At 45.8% G+C, this 16892-nt stretch overlaps 1 protein-coding gene across 1 annotated transcript in view; it reads left to right on the top strand.

Annotated features, from left to right (window-relative positions):
• The window catches only part of unm_sa1614 (un-named sa1614), a 214571-nt gene that overhangs the window by 176057 nt on the left and 21622 nt on the right, over window positions 1-16892 (top strand). The window contains exons 20-23 of the mRNA XM_068000226.1: window positions 3907-3974; window positions 10332-10439; window positions 15394-15637; window positions 16023-16232. Of these exons, the coding sequence (XP_067856327.1) occupies window positions 3907-3974; window positions 10332-10439; window positions 15394-15637; window positions 16023-16232 (630 nt within the window). The remainder of the gene's footprint in view (window positions 1-3906; window positions 3975-10331; window positions 10440-15393; window positions 15638-16022; window positions 16233-16892) is intronic.

Genomic DNA, 16892 nt, shown 5'->3' with positions numbered 1-16892 from the left:
CCGGGAACTGGCCACAGGCCTAAACCCATCCCCCCCCCTCAATTAAATAAGTTCCAAGGGGAGTTAATCTTGCAATTACTAAGGTGAGAGATGTTGGTGCTGGTGACTGTTTTCATTTTTCCATCTTTACGCCTACGCCTGGAATTTCTGCAGGGTTGCTTTTAATTTCCCACCATGACTGTTCTTAAAGTAGATAAGTTACCCGGTCCGGATGGGATGCATCCTAGGTTGCTGGAGGAAGTAAGGGTGGAAATTGTGGAGGTACTGGCCATAATCTTCCAAAGATTCGTAGGTACGGGGGTGGTGCCAGAGGACTGGAGAATTGCAAATGCTACGCCCTTGTTCAAAAAAGGGTGTAAGGATATATAATACTGTTATATATACAACTATAGGCCAGTCAATTTAACCTCAGTGTTGGGGAAACTTTTAGAAATAATAATCCGAGACAGAATTAACAGTCACTTGGACGAGTGTGGATTGATTAGGGAAAGCCAGCACGGATTTGTTAAAGGCAAGTCGTGTTTAACTAACCTGATAAAGTTTTTTGATGAGGTAACAGAGAGGGTAGATGAGGCAGTTGATGTGGTGTATATGGACTTTCAAAAGGCGTTTGATAAAGTGCCGCACGAAAGGCTTATCACCAACATTGTGGCCCATGGAATAAAGGGGGCAGTAGCAACATTGATACAGAATTGGCTAAGGGACAGGAAACAGAGAGTTGCGCTGAACATTTGTTTTACAGACTGGAGGGAGGTGTACAGTGGTGTTCCCCAGAGGTCAGTGCTGGGACCACTGCTTTTCTTGATATGTATTAATGACTTGGACTTGGGTGTACAGGGCACAATTTCAAAATATGCAGATGACACAAAACTTGGAAGGGTAGTAAACAGTGAGGAGGATAGAGGATGGGCGGATACGTGGCAGATGAAATTTAACGCAGAAAATTGCGAAATGATACGTTTCGGTAGCAAGAATGAGGAAAGGCAATATAAACGAGAGGGCACAACTCTAAAAGGGGCATAGGAACAGAGAGATCTGGGGGTTTATGTGCACAAATCATTGAAGGTGGCAGGGCAAGTTGAGAAAGCGGTTAAAAAAGCATACGGGATCCTGGGCTTTATAAATAAAGGCATAGAGTACAATAGTATGGAAGTCACGATGAACCTTCATAAAACACTGGTTCGGCCACAACTGGTGTATTCTATCCAGTTCTGGGCGCCGCATTTTGGGAAAGATGTGAAGGCCTTAGAGAGGGTGCAGAAGATATTTACTAGAATGATCCCAGGGATGAGGGACTTCAGTTACATGGATAGTCTGGAAAAGCTGGGGTTTTTCTTCTTGGAACAGAGACGGTTGCGAGGGGATCTGATCGAGGTATTCAAAATCATGAAGGGTCTAGACAGAGTAAATAGAGAGAAACTGTTCCCATTGGTGGAAGGGTCTAGAACCAGAGGACATAGATTTAAGGTGATTGGCAAAAGAACCAAAGGTGACATGAGGAAAAACTTTTTTACACAGCAAGTGGTTAGGATCTGGAATGCACTGCCTGAGGGGGCAGTGGAGGCAGAGTCAATTATGGCCTTCTAAAGGGAACTGGATAAGTACGTGAAAGGAAAAAATTTGCAAGGCTACAGGGGAAGGGCAGGGAAGTGGGACTAGCTGGATTGCTCTTGAATAGAGCCGGCGCGGACTCGATGGGACGAATGACCTCCTTCCACGCTGTAACCTTTCTACGATTCTATGACTCTATGACTTCAGCAGAAGATCGGCAGAAACCCTCAAGAAATGGCAGAAAATGCTGTTCACGGCAGGAGATCGGAAGAATCTCGTGGAAATGCAGGGACCTAGTGCCAGCGCTGATTTGATGGGCTGAATGGCCTTGGGGTGTAACATTCTATGATTTCACTATATAATGTTTGAGATAGACACGTCAAGTGTAGGTCCTCAAAATAAGGGGGCCATCCATAACTGTCATCTTTTCATAAGAGTATTCCTGGCCTCAAAGTGTTCTGTAAAAAAAAACAAAAGTTGTTTATATATGTTAAAAATGGAAAAATACTGCACCTGAAACATTAACTGCCCCATCTCATGCCTTACAGAGAGTACAATTGTGAAAATTATTAGGGAAACTCCTAAGAGTGTAACATATCATACCCCATGTTACTGATGGCTTACAGAAAAAATAAGAGATGAGAACATAAGGTGCTGTATCATGTTCCACCCTCACTATCATGCACGGTAACATACTATGGGCCTGAAATTCCTAGCGTCCCACTCCACTGGTGCAAGTTCAGCAGAACAGAACTTCTGGCCACCTATGTCTGAAGACGTAGCCCTATCCCAAATTGTGGGAATGGAACGGTGTAATTTGCTTGGTTGGTGCAGGCCACCAGTGCCTGCAAGGGCACTTTAACAGACCCCACCTCAATTCTTCCTTGTAAGGAGGAGCCACCCTCAGCCGCTCTGCCTGAGATTCCCCAAGGCCCTTCCAATCAAAAGGAAAAATAAGTTACAAAATTCTTCAGCTCCGAAGAGAGCCATTCTGCCTCCTCTGGGTAAAGCCTGGATCTGGAATGCACTGCCCAATCTCCTGCATGAACAGCAGTTTCTGCCATTTCTTGAGGGTTTCTACCAATCTTCTGCTGAAATCATAGAATCATAGAAAGGTTACAGCATGGAAGGAGGTCATTCGGCCCATCAAGTCCGCGCCGGCTCTATGCAAGAGCAATCCAGCTAGTCCCACTCCCCCACCATTTCCCCGTAGCCTTGCAAATTTTTTCCTTTCAAGTACTTATCCAGTTCCCTTTTGAAGGCCATGATTGAAGGCCAGATCCAAAAGGCCTCGACAGTACTCTCGCCAATTCTCAGGTGGCAAGAGCTCAGTTGAGGCCTTATAAGGGCATAATGGGCAGAGATCCAAGAACTCCTCCAAACACCTTTGACATTGGGGAAGGGGGCGGGCAGGCAGGCAGAGGAATCACTCTCTTCTTCCACCCTCCCATTGAAAAATGGCAAACTTAAAGAAACTGGGCAAAATCCCAACAGAAACAGCTTCCGCCCCAAATTCCAGCTGCCAGCGGCAATCCACCTGCTCTCTCATCAACCCCAACTGAAATTTTAGATCCCATGACTGCTAGTGCAATATATAGCATTTACTGCTTCCTTGTTAATAAACATGATAAAACTTCCTCTCTCTTTGTAATACATCTTTTTCCTTTTAATGGATCTCAAAGATCGCCATCTAGAGTTGATTTTTTTTTATTCGTTCATGGGATGTGGGCATCACTGGCGAGGCCAGCATTTATTGCCCATCCCTAATTGCCCTTGAAAAGGTGGTGGTGAGTCGCCTTCTTGAACCGCTGCAGTCCATGTGGTGAAGGTTCTCCCACAGTGCTGTTAGGAAGGGAGTTCCAGGATTTTGATCCAGCGACGATGAAGGAACGGCGATATATTTCCAAGTCGGGATGGTGTGTGACTTGGAGGGGAATGTGCAGCTGGTGTTGTTCCCAGGTACCTCCTGCTCTTGTCCTTCTAGGTGGTAGAGGTCGCGGGTTTGGGAGGTGCTGTCGAAGAAGCCTTGGCGAGTTGCTGCAGTGCATCCTGTGGATGGTACACACTGCAGCCACTGTGCGCCGGTGGTGAAGGGAGTGAATGTTTAGGGTGGTGGATGGGATGCCAATCAAGCGGGCTGCTTTGTCCTGGATGGTGTCGAGCTTCTTGAGTGTTGTTGGAGCTGCACTCATCCAAGCAAGTGGAGAGTATTCCATCACACTCCTGACTTGTGCCTTGTAGATGGTGGAAAGGCTTTGGGGAGTCAGGAGGTGAGTCACTAGCCGTAGATCAACTCTACTTAAGGAAATTCTGCTTAAATCTTTGCATGAAATTTTGTGTTTGATTCTCAAACAGTAAACGAAGATGGAGAGACTGCTATGGACATTGCTCGGAGACTGAAATACCAATACTGTGAAGAGCTGGTAAGAAATCGACAAGAGTTCAAAATGAAAAAGAAAGGCTTAATGGCCCTATTCACAAGAGGTAGCTGTATAATAATCAGTTTGCTGTTGATTAGTTTATCAATCAGCTTCCTTGTTTTAACCACTCCTTAGAACAGTGATATGATACAAGATAGTCTCTTTACTATTTAGCCTGCAAAATCAGGGAATGTGACAACAAACTTTAATGGCCAGTCATTAGAATTGGTGACTAAAATGGTTGCCTCTGTTCAGTGTTGACAAATTGTGGAAACTAGTTCCTAGACTAATCAGCAGATTCTGGTTTTTGGCAGATATTATTTTGATTTTTTGGCTTAATGTATACACCATATCAGAAAGTGCCAGAATTAGTCAATCTTTGAGTTGGGTGATTTGATCTTTTGACTACCTATAAACAGGCTGAAATAACGATTTGTTTTTTTTATCCTATTTATTGCCTTGATTGAAATTAGTTGACATGGAAACAATTATAATTCATAGAATCATAGAAGTTACAACATGGAAACAGGCCCTTCGGCCCAACATGTCCATGTCGCCCAGTTTTTACCACTAAGCTAGTCCCAATTTCCTGCACTTGGCCCATATCCCTCTATACCCATCTTACTAGATGAACATAAATAAAAATAATACTTGAATTTATATGAAGCAAGTTATCATGTTGAAACACCTCTTAGCACACCACACACTGAATTGCTTTTTGAAGTGCTGTGACTCTACTTCTGTAGGCAAATGAAGCAGTGATTCTGCATGAGCAATGCCCCATAAAAAGTAAGAGTTGAAAGACTGTTTATCTGTCTTTGGGTGATATTGGTTGAGAGAAGAATGTTGGCCAGGGCACTAAAAGAAATTCCTGCTCAAATTCTTTGATTAATGCTATGGATCCTTGATGTCCACTTGGGAACTGAAAGATGGAACCTTATTCTGATGTCTCACCTGAAGGACTTCACTCCCTCAGTTCTGCACTGCATTGTCAGTTTTGATTATGACCCAAAATAAACAGGGTGATTTTAACCCTACTCGCCCGACAAAAACCAGGTGGGTGGTGTGGAAATGCATAAAGAGATACCTGACCATAAATAAGTGTTTGGAGTTAATGCGTTGTATATAATAGGTAATAATAAGTTTATGTTTTCGACAGTGGGCAGCTAAAATTGCCCAGCTTACTTACCTGCTGGAAAGCCTCCAGGAACTCACTGTTCCAAATTTTAACCTGCTCTATTGAGCAGGAAGCAAGGACATGCCCATAGCTGGCAGGGTCCTTCTTTACATATGCATGTCGTGTTCCACTGAGGTCACGGGATCTGATTGAATTTTTAACTGGTGGCCTGAGTGGGAAAGATGCTGTAGAAAGATGTGGGGCCAGAAGAGCACAAATAGGCACCTTTTTTTTTACTTTCCTTGTGGAGTCAAGAGAAACAAGTGTGCTTCTCCAGTGCCCACAGGGAAAGCTTAGGCCTCCCCTCCTGCGGACCCAACCACCACCCCCCCCCCCACACTGTTCCCTTACCGAAAGCGAGACCTTGGCAAGACGGCCATGAAAGCAGGTACCACCATCTACCTTTTGTCAGCAGGCAGCCTCTGGACCGTGTGAATTTCTGCCACTTCCTGTCGACTTCCCACCCATTCCTGGGCTTCATTTCTGGAACAGCGGGTGAGTTTCCAATTCACCATGCTACCCGCACCTGCCTAAAAGCTGTCCGGAATTAAAATCAAGCATGGGAATTAAATCCCCAATATTGTGACCCAGATGCAAGACTATTACCAAGTGAGGCAAGCTGACAACATGTGATTATTTTGAAAATGGAACTTTGGACTTTTTAAAAAAATAAAACCTATTGGGCTCAATTTTAAAAGGGCGGCAGGATGGCAACGGGAGGCTCAGTGGGCTCGCGGCAAACCCAACCAATAAAAACTTACCATTCCCCACGCGATCGCGACTTAATTGGTGACCATTAACCTTGTTTCCGGGTTTGCCATCTAAAAGCTGCGCGGTGGGTGGACTGCACACCCGCAAGACAGGCTGTCAGCTGGAGCATCTGGATTTAAAGGGCCATTGCTGCAATGGATTTTGCTGGAGCAAAGAGCAAGAAGACCCGATGGAGCAGCACAGGGACAAGGTTGCTCAAAGATTCAGCGATGTCTCACTTCAGCTGCTACTGGCCGAGGTGAGGAGGTGGAGGGAACTATTTTACCCATCCGACAGGAGGAAGTGCCCTGCCTCTGCCACCAAGAAGGCCTGGCTCGAGGTGGCAGAGGAGGTCACAAGCAGGAGCAACATATTCCGCATTGGGTGCAGTGCAGGAAGTGTTTCAATGACCTAACTAGGTCAGCAAAAGTGAGTACACTTACTGATTCCACTGTATTCTGTCGTACACATCACCGCCCTCCCCCCCCCCCCCCACCCCACCCAACCTACTCTGCACTGCCAAGACTACTCCATCACATCACTCCTCATACCCACTTAAGGCTCATCCTCAACTTACCTGCACTTACTGAACACTTCCTCACCTCCCCATTTATGACTCCACCACTACCACTCACCCCACTCCTGATTCAATGTGATGTCTCTGGCTCATACTCACCCTTTGATGCACCTCTTTCATGGTCAGCCTCACCCAAAGCAATGCATTCATCGGTTGGCCACTTCACCATCACTCGCTCACACATCTGTACTTTCTCCCCTTCTAGGAGAAGAGAATGCAAAATGCACGCGAGAGGGCGAGAACTGGAGGGGGGTGGGCCCACAACAAATAGTGGTCCTCACAGACGCGGAGGAGGAGGCCCTGCAGATCAGCTGTACCCTCGAGTGCCTGTCCGTCGGGGACGCCGAGGCCGGCACCCCACAAACGTCTGGTGACACAACTTTAACATTCATCACACACAACATGAATTGCTGTTAATAATGATTGGCATGTTGAACACCTCAGTATGCTCATCTCAACATTACACATCTGTGACGATGCTTAATATTGCCTTCTGTTCCCTTACAGGCCCTTCAACGACCGCAGTGACAGCAGAGCGCGATTCCTCAGAGGAGCTCCCAGCCTCTGAGGGTGCACCGTCACATCTTAGCGTGCCATCCACCAGCGCAGATACTCACACTTCGGTGGATTCTAGTAGTCAGTTAGTTCGGTGGGCGCACTCCTCTCCAGATTCTGCTCAGCTGGACGCAGAAGCTGAACCCGGTTACCAAGCTTTAAAAGGAGAATGATCGAGGGACAGCAGCACATTTGCGAGGTACTGGAGCAGGTGCCACGCACACTCTCCACAATAGCCCAGAGGATGGAGGAGTCCACCTCCTGCATTAGTGGAATGGTGTCACAGGTACGGGAGGGAATCTCTGAGATAGTGACACAGGGACGTGAGCAACTGCCTGAGATAGTGTCGCACATAACTGCGGAAATGTCTGAGATAGTGTTGCAGGTAAGTGCAGGAATGTCTGCGATGGAGAGAATGCGAGCCTCGTTGAGCTTCAAGCACGGCTCACAAATGAGTCCATTCAGGCCCTGACAATGGCCGTTCAGACTCACGGTGAACAACATTCTGCCGCCTTAAACAGACAGACAGAAACTTTACAACTGAGCTTCGAAGGCATCATACATGTCCTCCAAACTGCTTTCCAGCAGGGTGGTAGAAGTGATGTGGGCCTGGTCCAGGAGAGGGATGATGGCGAAAGGGGACATGGAAGTGGGCATGCCACTCAAAGCGCTCCCACGTCTCACCCGTTGCCACCCTCTCAACCAATACCCGCAATGCTGTCTCCTGTACAGGTGGCCGAGTTTGTCCCTGCACCGATGGAGGTGGAGCAGTCTTTGGAGGGGCCCTCACGGTCTCCAAAACCCAGAGGGCATAGGCAGAAAGCATCTGAGCAGTCCGGCCAGGGACATGAGCAACCTGCCACTACCTCTGCTGCAGCCACTGGGGATGCACCACAAAGAAGGAAGAGAAAGTCTAAGGATTTGTGATTACGAAGGGTGTGCACAAGGGTGTCTGACAGACTGTCATGTTTTTCATTTATATTTGTTTTTTGTTAAAGCCACATTAAATGTTATCATTCCCACCGCTTCTGCCACTTCTTGCCCATTCTTGACTGGCTTTTGTGATAGCATCCTTTCATGTGCTTCATTCTGAATGGCGACACTTGATGCCACCCAGTGGTTACTTTACATGGGTGTATGTGTAGTTGCAGGACTGTTTTGTGCAAAGGAGGGAGGGGGGAGTGCTGGTGTTGGCGCTGGTCTTTCCAGGTGGTGTGAGGACTGGTCTCTTCTCACTTTCTGATCTTACGAGAATCGTTCACATATGAGTGACTCCCTGGCCTCACAAGCAGCCAGATGAGCCACTGCTCTGCCCATGGGTTCGTCCTCCTCCTCAATGTGGATGGTGGATGAGGGGATGTGGCCCCCTCAACCAGTACCCCTCTCTGTTGCGCCATGTTGTGCAGGACACAACACACTACTATAATGCGACCGATTCTCGCTGGTGCGTATTGAAGCGCTCCCCCAGAACAATTGAGGCACCAAAATCGTATCTTGAGCAGCCCTATCGCATGTTCAATTATAGACTTGATGGCGATGTGGCTGTCGTCGTATCAACACTGTTGCTCGCTGATGATGTTCCTCAGAGGTGCCATGAGTCACTTGTGCAGGGGGTATCCCTTGATCCCGAAGAGCCAGCCCATAAAGGTGTTCAGTGCGTGGAAGAGGCCCGGGATGTTTGGTTCCCTCAGAATGAACGAATCGTGGCAGCTGCCAGGAAATCTGATGCATAGGTGAAGAAATCTTTTGCAGTGGTCACAAACGTGCTGAGTGTTGATGGAGTGATAACCCTTTCTGTTGATGAATAGTCCTGGCTCGTGTGGAGGTGCTCAGATAGCTATGTGCGTGCAATCGATTGCGCACTGTACCCGTGGGCAGCCAGCCACAGAGTGCAATCCCACTGCTCTCTCCGTTTGGCTGAGGTCGTCCATGGGGAAATTGACGTATTGCGAGGCTCTGTGATACAAGCCATCGGTGACCTGCCTTATGCACATGTGTGCAGACAACTGAGAGACCACGGCGATGTCACCGGTGGCACCCTGGAATGATCTGGAAGTGATGAAGTTGTGGGCAGTGGTCACTTTAACAGCGACGGGTAATGAGATGCAGTCAGGCCCAGCCAGGAGCAGCTCGGCATGAAGGAGGCTGCAGATGTCTGCGACCACCTGGCGACTCGCTCTCAGCCTCCGTATGCACTGCTTCTCACAGAGGTCCAGGAAGCTCAGCCTCGGTCTGTAGACCCTCTGACGAGGGTAGTGCCTCCTGTGACATCGCTCCCTCTGTTATTCCCCTCTGTACTCTTGTGCAGGCGCCTGTGGCACAGCATTGTGTTGTGGAGCTACAAGTGACAGAAGTGCATGCCGTGCCTGGCGAGGATGGTGATGCTCCTTGTCCTCAGATGTACTGGTGAATGCAGCCATCGCACCCCCCCATCCTGATGGTGTCAGTTTGAGGGTGTCCGAAAAGTTGGTAAATATATGTAAACAGAACATTTCTGAGTGGAAACCAAGAAATCTCAGTCTAAACACAAAGATCTCCCAGCCAAAAGTTTGTCTGAAAGAACTGAGTGCCCAGCTGCAATAACTCACCTTTTATCCCCATCTGTCAAACAGGCATTTAAATGTCCAAATGGCTACCGGCTGAAACACAACACCTTCACCATGGCGTGTTTCACACAGCACAGGATACACATTGAGGCAGCGTTGAAATCGCTTGCCTTCAATCTAAATTACATTTGTTCATTTTTTAACAACTTTAACTAGTTGAATTAGTGGTTTAAATATCGTCCCGCCGGCTTTAATTGCTGGCAAGACATCCGGGTTTGGGAACGGCGCGCGCATCCAGATGGCTCTGGGTCGTGCGCTTTCTTCAGCGTGTTAGAGCTGGGATTTCTGCCTGCTCAAAAAAAAAACCACGATTTTCTTTGCCCCCAACGCACCCGGACTTTGCTTTTAAAATTGAGCCCATTGTGCTTGGAGCCCCTTGTGGCTCAGTGGGTAAATGCACTATGTGATATTGAGGTCTTGCACACCAGGAAGACTTCAAATTTGATGCCAAGCCATGCTGCAGTGGCCTTCACAGTCAATTAATCCAACATTAATGGCTGTTCAGATGCACATGTCAGGAATAGTTACTTAGCTATGGTAACAAAGGGCTCCTGCATTACTGGAACCACATTTCAGCCTGTGTCACTGATTTCAGGAGAGAAGGAGCAAAAGTGCTTTGGGAGTTTGTTACTTCCTTGATGCTCTAAAATTATTAACTGTTTAATAATCCTAATTTTCCTCTGTTTGTATTAAAGTTGACTCAGGCAAAATTAAACCAGTTTAATCTACATACTAACGTGGAGTATGAATGGCGACTGGGACAGGACGATATATATGAGAGTGATGATGATCTCGATGAAAAGGTTAGTTTATTTCTGATAAATGCAGCTTTATTTATTTTCCCTCAAACCATGATATGTGTTCTTCAATTCAAAGGGTTAGGTTACCTAATCCAGAGGCATTCTTCATTGATATGGGTATTGGCCTCCCTCCCATACATTATTCAGTCAAGACAAGCAACACTCAGCTTTTGTATCTCATTTATAAAATTATGTTAAGACTAAGATTCAAATTCTGGTCTCCAAATCAGGAGTATCTTCTATTGAAAGAAAATTGTGAATTCAAATTGGTCAACAATGGGTCAAAAATTGGAATCAAAATCCACTTTTAGGGAACTGGATGATACAGTGGATAAGCCTGCGTCTTTCATCTCTGAAACCTAAGGGCTAATTTTAACCCCACTTCCCCCCGCCACCACCGCCCACGCATTCTCTCCCCAGACCATTTTAACTTGCCTGAATTCAGACACAGGATGACTGCCCACCCAGAGAGCGGGACCTCATTTAAATGGCAGTGTCTTGTCCCTATGACGTTATAATTTCTTTTAAACCCCCCCCTCCCCCTCCCACACATCTGGCTGGTAGCTTGGAGATATGAGGTCACCTGTCCGCCAATTCTATCTGCAAATAATTATTTTAACGTCATTAGCTTTTAGTTTAAGTGAAGATAATTCACGTATGCCGTTTTAACAGCGGGACCAACTATGACCCACACAGTCTCTGGCCTGCCATAAAAGCTGGTAACAGTAAGGATCCAGGCCCAGGTAAGTGATCTTTTAAAAAATTTAAAGGTTTCTTGTCAGCGAGGAGGAGCACTCTTGCTCCTCCTGGTCACACAAGGATACCTTGGGCCTCCCCTGCCCCGAGCTTTCACCCAATCACGGACTTGCCAACCACACCAGTCAGTACTTACCTTGCCAGGGTCCGTTTCCATGGGCCCCAGGCGACGGCCTGACCCCTCACCGATTTTGACTTCTGCCCGCCGACGGTGACATCATTCCCAACGGCTTTGGCAGGAGTCAGTCGGGGCATGCAAATGAGGCTGGAAATTAAAATTTCCCTGGCTTCACGCTTCGCGGGGGGGGGGGGGCAGTGGTTTGCATCTCTCTTTGGGCCCCGCACCTCCGTTTCCCACCCTGAGTTAAATTCGGCCCTCTTATAGGAACATAGGAACAGGAGTAGGCCATTCAGCCCCTCCTGCCTGCTCCGACATTTGATAAGATCATGGCTGATCTGTGATCTAACTCCATATACCTGCCTTTGGCCCATATCCCTTAATACCTTTGGTTGCCAAAAAGATATCTATCTCAGATTTAAATTTAGCAATTGAGCTAGTATCAATTGCCATTTGCGCAAGAGAGTTCCAAACTTCTACAACCCTTTGTGTTTGGAAATGTTTTCTAATCTCGCTCCTGAAAGGTCTGGCTCTAATTTTTAGACTGTGCCCCGTACTCCTAAAATCCCCAACCAGCGGAAATAATTTCTCTCTATCCACCCTATCTGTTCCCCTTAATAACTTATAAACTTCGATCAGATCACCCCTTAACCTTCTAAACTCCAGAGAATACAACCCCAATTTGTGTAATCTCTCCTCGTAACTTAACCCTTGAAGTCCGGGTATCATTCTAGTAAACCTACACTGCACTCCCTCCAAGGCCAATATGTCCTTCCAAAGTTGCGGTGCCCAGAACTGCTCACAGTACTCCAGGTGCGGTCTAACCAGGGTTTTGTATAGCTGCAGCATAACTCCTGCCCTCTTGTACTCTAGTCCTCTAGATATAAAGGCCAACATTCCATTTGCCTTCTTGATTATTTTCTGCACCTGTTCATGACACTTCAATGACCTCTGTATCTGAACCCCTAAGTCCCTTTGGACATCCACTGTTTTTAACTTTTTACCATTTAGAAAGTACCCTGTTCTATCCTTTTTGATCCAAAGTGGATGACCTCACATTTGTCTACGTTGAATTCCATTTGCCACAGTTTTGCCCATTCACCTAATCTATCAATATCGCGTTGTAATTTTATGTTTTCATCCACACTGCTTACAATGCCACCAATCTTTGTGTCATCGGCAAACTTAGATATGAGACTTTCTATGCCTTCAGCTAAGTCGTTAATAAATATTGTGAATAATTGAGGCCCCAAGACAGATCCCTGCGGGACTCCACTAGTCACATCCTGCCAATGTGAATACCTACCCATTATCCCTACTCTCTGTCGCCTTTCGCTCAGCCAACTTCCTAACCAAGTCCGTACTTTTCCCTCGATTCCATGGGCTTCTAACTTAGCTAACAGTCTCTTATGTGGGACCTTATCACCTGCCTTCTGGAAGTCCATATAAATAACATCCATTGACATTCCCCTGTCCACTACTTTAGTCACCTCTTCAAAAAATTCAATCAAGTTTGTCAGGCACGACCTACCTTTCACAAATCCATGCTGGCTCTCTCTGATTATCTGAAAATTCTCGAGGTGTTCAGTCACCCTATCCTTAATTATAGATTCCAGCATTTTCCCCACAACAGATGTTAGGCTAACTGGTCTATAATTCCCCGGTTTCCCTCTCTCTCCTTTCTTAAAAAGCGGAGTGAATATGTGCAATTTTCCAATCTAGAGGGACAGTTCCTGAATCTAGAGAACTTTGAAAGATTATAGTTAGGGCATCCGCAATGTGCTCACCTACTTCCTTTAAAACCCTGGGATGGAAACCATCTGGTCCTGGGGATTTGTCACTCTTTAGTGCTATTATTTTCTTCATTACTGTTGCTTTATTTATGTTAATTTTATCGAGTCCCTGTCCCCGATTCAATATTAGTTTTCTTGGGATTTCCGGCATGCTATCCTCTTTTTCTACTGTAAATACTGACGCAAAGTAATTGTTCAACATGTCCGCCATTTCCCCATTGTCAATGACAATATCCCCACTTTCAGTTTTTAAGGGGCCACCACTGCTCCTGACCACCCTCTTTTTCCTAATATAACTATAAAAGTTCTTCGTATTGGTTTTGATATCCCTTGCAAGTTTCTTTTCATACTCTCTTTTTGTAGCCCTTACTATCTGTTTTGTGACCCTTTGTTGATCTTTGTATCTTTCCCATTCGTCAGGATCTGTGCCATTTTTTGCCTTTTTGTATGCCCTTTCCTTATGTCTTATACTGTCCCTTACCTCTTTAGTTGTCCATGGCTGTTTTTTTTGGCAAGTAGAGTTCTTGCCCCTCAGGGGTATAAACCGATTCTGTATCATGTTAAATGTTTCTTTAAACATTTCCCACTGATCATCAGTCGTTTTACCCATTAACAGATTTGCCCAGTTTACTGTGGACAGTCTCTGTCTCATCCCATTGAAATCGGCCTTGCCCAAGTCTAGAATCTTAGCAGCTGATTCACTTTTTTCCCTTTCAAACACTACATTGAACTCGATCATGTTATGATCACTATTGGATAGATGTTCACCCACAGTTAAGCCATTTACTAAATCTGGTTCATTACTCATTACTAAATCTAGTATGGCTTGCCCCCTTGTTGCCTCTAGGACATACTGCTGTAGAAAACTATCCCGGACACACTCAAGAAATTCACTACCTTTCTGACAGTTGCTAGTCTGCTTTTCCCAATCTATGTGAAGGTTAAAGTCCCCCATTAAGACCACTATGCCTTTCTTACACGCTTGTCTAATCTCTGCATTTATACAATCTAGCACTTCAGAGCTGCTGCCAGGGCTCCTATATACAACTCCCACTATAGTCTTAGATCCTTTCCTATTTCTCAATTCAACCCATAAGGTCTCTGTTGGCTGCTTACCTCTCGTTATATCCCCCTTTATCATTGAAGTGATTTCATCTCTAATCATTAAGGCTACTCCTCCCCCTCTTCCATTTTCCCTATCTCTCCTGTAGACCTTATAACCTGGTATGTTTAGTTCCCAATCCTGACCATCCTGCAGCCAAGTCTCAGTAATAGCTATCATGTCATACCCTCCAATTTGAATTTGAACCAGTAGTTCATTTAATTTATTCCTTATACTCCGTGCATTTGTATATAGAACTCTTAGTTGGGCCACAAACCCTAGCCTGACCTTTAGCTTTGATGCTGGGTTAATCGCCTTACGCCTTTTTGTTTTTATTTTATCTGTCGTGCCTAAAGTACACTTTCTTTCCACTGCTCTACGCTTTTCCCTTTCACTTGTTCTTGAACAACTGTTTGTACTATTTGTATTGTAAATTTCCCCTGGGTCTTCCCCTCTTTTGCTGCTCTCAACTTTATTCCCTTCTGACTCCCCGCTCAGGTTCCCATCCCCCTGCCACTCTAGTTTAAACCTTCCCCAACAGCACTAGCAAACACCCCCGCGAGGACATTGGTCCTGGTCCTGCTCGGGTGTAACCCGTCCCGCTTGTACAGGTTCCACCTTCCCCAGAACCGGTCCCAATGTCCCAGGAATCTTGATTCAAATCTAGCCCAGACTGATCAGATGAAAGTCTCCTCCATCTGCTAGCTGTAGAGTTTATTATGAAATGCAAAAAACTACCCCTACGTCCGCTATAAAATATTTTAAAAGTTAAAATTCCTGCCGTTTAAAGATACTGGGGTAGATTTTGACTTTGTGTGCTAGTGTAAAACAGGTGATAGCGAATCGGCAGCCTGTTTTACACTATCACACAAAGTCAAAATCGACCACAAATGGAAATAACTACTTCCAGTTGGATGTATATAGATCCATTATATAGTGTGCCTAGTAGAAACAGGACACAGTAATGTACCTTTGACTGATGTTAGTAGTGCACATTTGCTTAACATTTGCTTTACTGAAATGTTGAGCGCAGGTCTTTCTCTCCCTCTCCCCACCGCAACCCCTCTCCCGGTCGCTCAAACCCACAATAGTTACCTGCCCACTTAAAATATTTTATTACATTCAAACTTTTATTTTTTTTTAAAGCTCTTAGTATTGTATAAGATTTCTGTTATTCTGTTCAAACAGCTGGGCCCTGTTAAGAAAGAACGCTCTCTTAGGCCATACAGCTGTTACCAGCCTGCCCACACAGCCTCTCTGAGCCTAGAGAAGCCTAATACAGTGGCCATCAGCAGAGACTCTTCCTACATACCACGAGAGCGCCGACGTGACCAGTTCTGTGGATTGACCAATCAGTCACGAAGTATGGAATCTCAGACTTTCTCTCCTTCGTCAGAGGGTCCTCCGCTTCCTCCCAGAATCCCCATCAGAGGTTTGAATTTGATAACTAACATCACCATTAGCTATTACATAGTGTGTTGACATACAATTACTTTTGAAACGCAATGACTATTAAATATGTAAAAGGGCCTGTAATATATACTCACTGCTAGCTGATTTTTCACTATTCATGTATGTCTGAGGTGCATTTCTGGTCCTTTTCCTGTAATTACATCATTACTTGGAATACTTGAATCTCAAATAACTCTTCTCTTATCAAAGTGTAATATTCAGTAATCTTACACAGTTATGGAGACTGGCGAAAGGGATACAATTCAAGTAAATGGAATTGCAATTCAATTCAATTTTAGAAAATTGCTAAGCTACATAAAATATTTATTCAGAGTTAATTTATGTGGACTTTGTTGTTTTTGTAGCCCCAAGTGTTCCACCTCCTCCTCCACCACCACCACCACCACCTCCTGTCCTCACTCCTTCTGCTGGACCTGCAGCCTTTATCTCTGATAGTCCATCAACTAAGAAACGACCACCCCCACCTCCGCTGGTAACCAAACATAAACGGACCCTATCTGAACCCACGCCAGGTGTACCTCATAGCCCGCTGAATCGCAAGCAATCCTCATTTGGTACGTTTTTGAAAGGAGCAGGTGATTCTCAGTTTCATTTATACTAGTGATTTAAAGAGTAAATTCAGAGGAAGCATCACTCCTGTACCATGGTCAGGTGCCCCCCAGTATCTTGAGCAACTTAGAATGAGATTCATTTACTTGGGAGTAAATAGTGAACCAAATGTGCTGTTCTTTACTGAAAATAATCCAATCCTCCCAATTATGCTGGAGAACTTGTGTACTACAACTTTATAGGGCTCGATATTAGGATGGAGGCGGGTTGGCAGTGGGGGGTCGATTGGGCGCGTGGGTAACATGCCCAGTGAATTTGGGGTGCTCTGCACGCGATCGCAGCCTAATTGAAGGCACTTACCTTGGCTTCTGGGTTTCGCGCTGGAAAGCTGCGCAGCGGGCAGACTGCGCAGCCGCATCATAGGCTGTCAGCTGGAGTAGCCCTATTTAAAGGGGCAGACCTCCACTGACTGATGCTGCAGAAAGGAGCCAAAATTACAGCATGGAGCAGCCCAGGGGGAAGGTTGCTCCCAAGTTTAATGATGCCTCACTCCAGGTCCTACTGGATGGGGTGAGGAGGAGTAGGACAGAGATCTTCTCCCCGGAGGATGGGGGGAAGTGGCCTGCATCTGCCACCACAAAGGCCTGGCCCGAGGTGGCAGAGGA

Source organism: Heptranchias perlo, chromosome 19 (assembly GCF_035084215.1).
Source record: "Heptranchias perlo isolate sHepPer1 chromosome 19, sHepPer1.hap1, whole genome shotgun sequence".
NCBI lineage: Eukaryota > Metazoa > Chordata > Chondrichthyes > Hexanchiformes > Hexanchidae > Heptranchias > Heptranchias perlo.
This window is presented reverse-complemented; position numbering and strand designations above follow the sequence as displayed.